The following is a 7,500-nucleotide window of genomic DNA, read 5'->3' as shown; positions in this document are numbered from 1 at the left end:
CAAGCAACTGATAGCTGAAAAATAAACAATATTAAAATAGGAGTCCTTGCCATAAACTGATTAATACTTATATAGAAGTTATCATTCAAACGTATTGACATGTCTCTTTTTTTTATAACTTTGTGTAATATCACTACAGATATAATACTCATGTCACTCTCAGGGATATACATCATATTCAAAAGGGAGAAAGAAAAGAAAAGAAAAGAAAAGAAAAGAAAAGAAAAGAAAAGGTATGCTTTTTTTAACAAAGCATACCTTAAGTAAATGGGTACATAATCAAGTTACAGTACATATATACATATTTTTTTCATCATTCAAATTCATCTTCAATATGGGCCGGCAAGAATAATGCCTGCCCTACCACCCACCCCCTGCTCAAGGCCTTCGACACTATACTGGCAACGATGCAATGGCCTACAAACCAACATGCCATGACATGCCCTCATCAGAGAAAACGCGTTTGAGCCTGATGATACAGATGTCATGTTCCCTCTAAGGGAATTACGCGGACATACAAGACCAGTTCCCGGTCAGCCCCGGGTTGCGATGGGATCTCCCACCACATCATTTCCCACCTAGGACATGAAGGTGACCTTGCACTTTTGCATCTCATCAACAAGTCCTGGGAAACTTCCTCACTGCCACAGTGCTGGAAGAGGGCTGATATAATTCCCGTCCCCAAACCAAAGGATGGTACCGCCCCATCTCCCTGCTCAGCTGTCTGGGAAAGACAGCTGAGAAAATGGTACTGAATCGGCTCCAATGGAAGCTGGGACCTCCACACGAACACCTACACGGGTTCACAAGGGGCAAGAGCACTACCCACAGCATGGCCACCTTACTGAGCAGTGTCAGCAACAGCAGCGCCGTCATTGTCTTCCTTGACCTGGAGAAGGCTTTTGAACTGGCAAACCCGCTTGCCATTCAGGAGATCCTGATCCGCAAGGGAATCAAAGGAAGACTGCTTGCCTGGATTGGCGATTATATTCGGAACAGAACTGCCAGAGTGAAGTTCCAAAGACACCTTTCCAGGCATTTGCCTCTGGAAAATGGCACCCCACAAGGAGGGGTCCTTAGCCCAGCTCTGTTCAACATCCTCATGTTAAACATTCTCGACATTCCACTTCCAGCGGGATGCAAGATCATTTCATATGCAGATGATCTAGCAATTATCTCTACTGGGAGACGAAATGAGAATCCAGTCAGAGAGGCCCAGCATTGTCTGAACCTAATATCTGAGGAATGCTGCAGAGTCGGGCTTAAGATCTCAGCAGCCAAATCGAAGGCAATGGCGCTGAAACATGATGTCTGCGATCAAAGACTGCGAGTCCAAGGTCTAGAGCTTGAGTGGGTACACGTCTACCAATACTTGGGGGTATGGATCGATAAGAACCTCATCTTCCGCTCTGAGATCAAACATCTCTTAGATCGGACCAAGGCAAGGCTCTCTGTCATGAGAACTCTGTCGGGGTGGCGCTTAGGGGCTGGGCACCGTGTACTAAGATCTTTCTACGTGCACGCTGTCCGTCCCATTGTGGACTACGCCTCCGTCGCCCTTATCACAGTCAAGCCTGGACTCAGGAAAAGACTCGACATCATACAAAACGAAGCCGCCAGGATTATTCTGGGTGCCCCTGGGTGGGCTAAGGTTACTAACCTCCTCTTGGAGGCCAAACTCTTTCCCCTGGACACCCGGATTGATCAGATGGCAGCCCAGTTCCTTGCCAGTGTCCTACAGTCCCCACTGGACTCGCAGCTAAGACAGAGAGTGCAGCGTCGGCTTGCACAGAACCAAGAGCTCTTTGCTAACGACACCTGGCTGTCTCACACAACCAGAGTGCTGAAACGCTTAGAGTTCAAAGAGACACTACTGATTAAGGGCATGGACCTTCCCCACCCTAACTATGTCACAGCTCTGCCGTGGGGACGATCTTGATAGTTTTCTGTCATGAGTCTATCAAGAAGAAAAACACAGTACTCACCACCTCTATTGAAGGCTGAGGTGGAGAGGAACATTACAGCAATCACGCCGCTGAATAGCAAAACCTACTTCACGGATGGTTCTGTAGACCCCATCACCCGCACTGCAGGCGCCGGTTTTGCAGCAAGGGGCATAGAGAAAGCTATGCGGGTATCTGATAATGCCTCCTTGCTCCAGGCAGAGGCAGTAGCTATTATGGGAGCCCTAGCCCATGCAGCCCAGACGAATGGGCATGTTGTCATACACACAGATTCTAGGGCCGCCATTGACAGCCTGCAACAAAACGTGCCCCTTGATAACGTTTACCTGGTAACCACGATTCTCACCATTGCTCAGAGAATCCTGGATCAGGGAAGACGCATCATCATCAACTGGATCCCAAGCCATGTTGGTATTGAAGGGAATGACATAGCTGACAGGTTAGCGGAGGACGGCAGGAAGAAACCCTTGAGTGATCTTGTGGTGCATCCTAGCCGGGAACTGCTAAGGCGTAAAAGGATGGTTGCAGGGCAGGTCGGTGCCCTGCAGCGACATAGAGAGGAAGCGAGAACCTCCCTCTCGGCCAGCCGGTACTCAAACGCCACAGGCTATGAGTCGCTGACAATCTCTCCTAGAAAATCAAGGTGTGCTGAAGTCAGTCTGCACAGACTGAGAATAGGCTACCCTTGTGCGTGGCAAATCATTCCCACTATTAGGCAAGATGAGCGACGATGTGAGCATTGTGGCGCGCCGGACACCAAATTAACGCACTACCTAATGGAATGCGAGCACATTCGCTTCCTCAGGCAAGGCCCAGAGACGACAGCCACCAGGCTGGTTAGACAGCTATGCCTGTCGCTTGCCCCCTGGCAACTGGAGCGCCTACAGACAATCCGACTGCCACGGTAAGAGTTCAGTTATGATGATCAGATGAGTCAGCACTTAGAGCTAATAGAGACTGGGCTACCCCATCCACACAACCCGGGCGAAGCGATGTCTTCTCAAAATCTCTCTGAACTGAGTTGAATTGAATTTAGCGATGATCAGATAAGATTAGATAAGATAAGTCAGCACTCATAGCTGACAGAGGCCGCCTTGTGCATGTAGCCCGGGTGAAGCGACGTCTTCGCAAATCTGTCTGAACTGAACTGAGGAGGAAGAAGAAAGTCAGAAATTTTTTGGAGAAGTCACAGATGAAATTGCAAAGTTGAAGACTTATTTCCCCCATAGACAAATCTATTACCTTTAATGTAAATCACTTCCAGATTACTTCCACATAATAGTGGTTAATATTAACGTGGCAAGGAACAAGCAGACATACAGGGACAAGAAGGAAGAGGAGGAGGGAAGACGTGATTACCTTGATTAACCATAGGTGCTTGTGCTGGTTCTCTGAGCATCATCTTGATTTGAGAGTTTTGAGAGTTTGGCTGAATCTGCATTGGCTGGGATTGTGGATTTTGGTAGAGTTGTGCTCTGACCTGCATCTTGTTTGCACACTGAATCTGCATCTGCATCTGCATCGGCACCTGCTGCATGTGACACTGGTGTTGCTGTATGTGCGATTGCTGTGGGGCTGGTGGCTGTGCTGAATGGATTGGTACTTGCTTTTGTTGTGGAATCACTGGGGGATGAGGATGTCCCCTTTGAGGCTGAGTTGACTGCTTCATAATATTGAAAAGTCTTCTTAATCCTGGCAAAATCTGCTGGAGCTGAAGTTGCTGTTGAGGCTGCATCATCTGTTGAGGTTGCTGGGGAGGTTGTTGTGCCTGTTGAGGAAGCTGTGAAAGCTGCTGTGCTTGTTGAGGATTCTGTAAAGGCTGCTGTGGCAGCTGAGAATGCTGCTGTGGCTGCTGTGGCAGCTGAGAATGCTGTGAAGGCTGCTGTGGCTGCTGAGGATGCTGTAAAGGCTGCTGTGGCAGCTGAGAATGCTGTGAAGGCTGCTGAGGATTCTGTAAAGGCTGCTGTGGCAGCTGAGAATGCTGTGAAGGCTGCTGTGGCTGCAGAAGATGCTGTGAAGGCTGCTGTGGCAGCTGAGAACGCTGTGAAAGCTGCTGTAGCAGATGAGAACGCTGTGAAGGCTGCTGTGGCAGCAGAAGATGCCGTGAAGGCTGCTGTGGCAGCTGAGGACGCTGTGAAGGCTGCTGCTGTGGCAGCTGAGGACGCTGTGAAGGCTGCTGCTGTGGTAGCTGAGAACGCTGTGAAGGTTGCTGTGCCTGCAGAGGATGCTGTGAAGGCTGCTGTGGCTGCTGAGGACGCTGTGAAGGCTGCTGCGGCAGCTGAGGACGCTGTAAAGGTGGCTGAGGACACTGTGAAGGTTGCTGTGCCTGCAGAGGATGCTGTGAAGGCTGCTGTGGCTGCTGAGGACGCTGTGAAGGTGGCTGAGGACACTGTGAAGGTTGCTGTGCCTGCAGAGGATGCTGTGAAGGCTGCTGCACCTGCTGAGGGCACTGTGAAAGTTGCTGTACTATTTGAGGATGCTGCAGTCCTAAATGAGATTGATAAGGAGGAGGTTGCATTTGCTTGAGATATGGCTGTGCTTGCTTTTGTTGAAACTGTTGTTGGGTATGTGACATTTTCTTATTCCAATCCACAGGTGCATGTGCTAGAGTGGCACTGGGGGTTATCACATCTCTTTTAGGTTGGGTATTATCAGGAGCGATCGGTTGGTTCTTCCTTACGGAGCGCAAGCTTGATGAGTCGGGAGCTTTTTGCAAGCGCTTGGGAACATTTGCTGGCACGGTAGGAGCTGAAGCTGTAGTGCTGGCAACAGCAGCAGAAACAGCAGTTTCGTTTGCTTTTCCTATATTTTGGACGCTGGGCCGTCTGGGATGATTGGGCCCTTTGGAATTTTTTTTGTTTGTAGTTTTTGAGCTCTGAGATTTTGATGCTCTATTATCTATAACCAGTCTGTAGAGAAGAGAAATAAACAAATGTAATGTAAATATGGTGTGCTACTGTGATACATATTGCCTTATGTTTTTTCTCACTAATATAAATGCTGAGAGTGAGAGCAAAAGAGAGAGAGAGAGAGAAAGAGAGAGAGAGCGAGAGAGGAAGAGAGAAAAAGAGAGAGGAAAAAACAGAAAGAGAGAGAGAGATAGAGGGAGAGGGAGAAAGAGGAAAGAGAGAGATGGAGAGAGAGAAAAAGAAAAGAGAGAGAGAGGGAGAGAGGGAGAGAGGGAGAGGGAGAGAGATAGAGAGAGAAAGAGAGGAAGAGAGAAAGAGAGCGAGAAAAGGAGAGAGAAAGAGAGGAAGAGAGAAAGAGAGCGAGAAAAGGAGAGAAAAAGAGAAAGAGGAAGAGAGAAAAAGAGAGAGGAAAAAACAGAAAGAGAGAGAGAAAACTAGAGAAAGGGAGAAAAAAATAGAGAGAGAGAGAGAGAGAGAGAGAGAGAGAGAGAGAGAGAGATAGAGGGAGTGAAAGAGAGATAGAGGGAGAGGGAGAAAGAGGAAAGAGAGAGATAGAGAGATAGAGAGATAGAGATAGAGATAGAGAGAGAGAAGAAAGAAAAAAAGAGAAAGAGAAAGAATGAATGTAAGAAAGAGAGAAAAGAGAGAAAAAAAGAGAAAGAGAAAGAATGAAAGAAAGAAAGAGAGAGAAAGAAGGAGAGAGAGAAAGGAGAAAGACAAAAGAGATAAAGAAAGAAAGAAAGAAAGAAAAAAAGATGGAGAAGGAGTTTTTACCTGAAGGTTGGGACGCACATGTCTTTCTCTGAAGTCCCTGAACTCGGAACAACTTGATTGTTAGCAGATTCATGTACCTAAAAATAAATAAATAAATAAAACACACACACACACACTTAGCATTAAATCCTCAACTACTTTCTGTAAAATAATGAAAAAAAAAAAAAAAAAAAAAAAAAGGAATAAAATCCAAACAGATATATATGTTCTGGTTTCTAGGACAATGCTTTGACAAATGTTATTTTATCAACTATATAATATTGATTTGCACTCATAATAGAAAGAGCAAAAGCCATGAAGCTTTAAATATATCAAAGGGGTTCCTGTTATACATCTCTCACAGCAAAACCTCTACCAAAGTCTTTTCTTTTAACTTACATACAGATGACAAGCACTTCTATGACCTTTGTGTGATGTGCAAGCTTGCAAAATTTTGCCTTAGGTGAAACGTGTCTCAAGAAAAAAACTTTCCGGATAAAGTTTACGTGTTTTGAGTCTAGAGTGACTGTTGAATATCCCAGAGATGACAAGGTCTTGAGCCGAGTCTGACTGGCCAGTACAATAATATCCACATTCCATGCACATGCAAAGGGAAAGTAAGACAGAATGAGAAGGAAGGAGAAAGGGAGGGGTAGGGAGGAAGAGAGAGTAGGAAAGAAAGAGAAAGAGAGAAAGAGAGAAAGAGAGAAAGAGAGAGAGAGAGAGAGAGAGAGAGAGAGAGAGAGAGAGAGAGAGAGAGAGAGAGAGAGAGAGAGAGAGAGAGAGAGAGAGAGAGAGAGAGAGAGAGAGAGAGAGAGAGAAAGAGAGAGTCAAAACCACACACCTGCTGAACAATGGCTTCTAATTCTGTGTTCTTGCCAAAGGATGCAGCACTTGCATCCTTGATTACCTTGATAACTTGTGGCTTGTCTGATATCTTGGGATGTTCTTGGTTGACTGGGGGGCAGCCCATGGCACCAGTGCTTTGGCTGGCACTGGTGGTGGTGGTGTCATTAGCCACTGTATCGTCTTCCTTGGTGTTAGCATTACTATAGAGGGACGCTTGATCTGTGACAGGAGCATCACTCGCATGAGTAAAGTCAGCATTAGCTATGGCTGTGTTGACGACAGTGCTAACACATGCTCTGGGCAAGTCTTTGGTAGTTTCCAGAGTAGGACTTGCGGCTTTAGGAACTTCTGGGCTTTTGCTTCTATCAGACAGTGGAGAGCCTGTGAACAGGTCCAATCTTTATTACAAAAAAAGAACATAAAGCATGGAAGGAAAAAAGAGAAAAATGTTAGAGAGGAAAAAAAAAAAAAAAAAAAAAAAAAAAAAAAAAAAAAAAAAAAAAAAAAAAAAAACAAATGATGCCTTTTAAAAATAAATCAGGATATTAACCCTCTCTGGACGGGTGGTACACTACGGTACTGCTCATTCAAGGGCCCAGTGGCCGGGTGGCACCATATGGTGCCAGTCATTTAATTGATTTAGGCCTAAGTGTTCGAAAGCCCCGGCATTGTGACATGCAAGGCTGCAATGCCCCCGTCGTGAGTGGGTTAAGAGAGGTTGAAATCGGTACTAATTCTTTATATATAGATTGATTCTTAATGTATGACAGAGGTCTTCTAAGTACACTTTCCTTCATACCAACTCACCGATGTCAGACACCATGTCCTCAGCGTCACTTTTCTCCGAGTTATCCTCATCTTCTGAGGTGAGAGAGACTACCCCTTCGTTCATTTGGGTCAGCTCCAGGTTTATCTTTTTCTCCAATTTCTTCTTTTTGGCTTCTAAGATAGATATTTTCTTTTCCATGATACTTTTCAGGCGTTCGATCTTTTCATCACATTTTTTCTTCTTGTTTACCAACACC

At 45.9% G+C, this 7,500-nt stretch overlaps 1 protein-coding gene across 3 annotated transcripts in view; it reads right to left on the bottom strand.

Annotated features, from left to right (window-relative positions):
* Positions 1-7,500, bottom strand: part of LOC122257740 (uncharacterized) — a 25,467-nt gene that overhangs the window by 4,305 nt on the left and 13,662 nt on the right. For 2 of the 3 annotated variants that reach the window (XM_086540446.1, XM_086540448.1), the window contains exons 3-6: positions 7,283-7,500; positions 6,471-6,856; positions 5,648-5,724; positions 3,324-4,873 (exon numbers count right to left, since the gene is read on the bottom strand). The exon at positions 7,283-7,500 is cut by the window's right edge and continues 2,283 nt beyond it. In XM_086540446.1, coding sequence (XP_086396572.1) covers positions 3,324-4,873; positions 5,648-5,724; positions 6,471-6,856; positions 7,283-7,500 — 2,231 coding nt within the window. The remainder of the gene's footprint in view (positions 1-3,323; positions 4,874-5,647; positions 5,725-6,470; positions 6,857-7,282) is intronic. The other variant, XM_086540447.1, reaches the window with a different exon arrangement.

Source organism: Penaeus japonicus, unplaced genomic scaffold (assembly GCF_977035675.1).
Source record: "Penaeus japonicus unplaced genomic scaffold, GWHDUDI00000001_assembly GWHDUDI00000010, whole genome shotgun sequence".
In the NCBI taxonomy this organism is placed as follows: domain Eukaryota; kingdom Metazoa; phylum Arthropoda; class Malacostraca; order Decapoda; family Penaeidae; genus Penaeus; species Penaeus japonicus.
The sequence above is the reverse complement of the archived record's forward strand: the minus strand, read 5'-3'. Positions and strand labels throughout refer to the sequence as shown.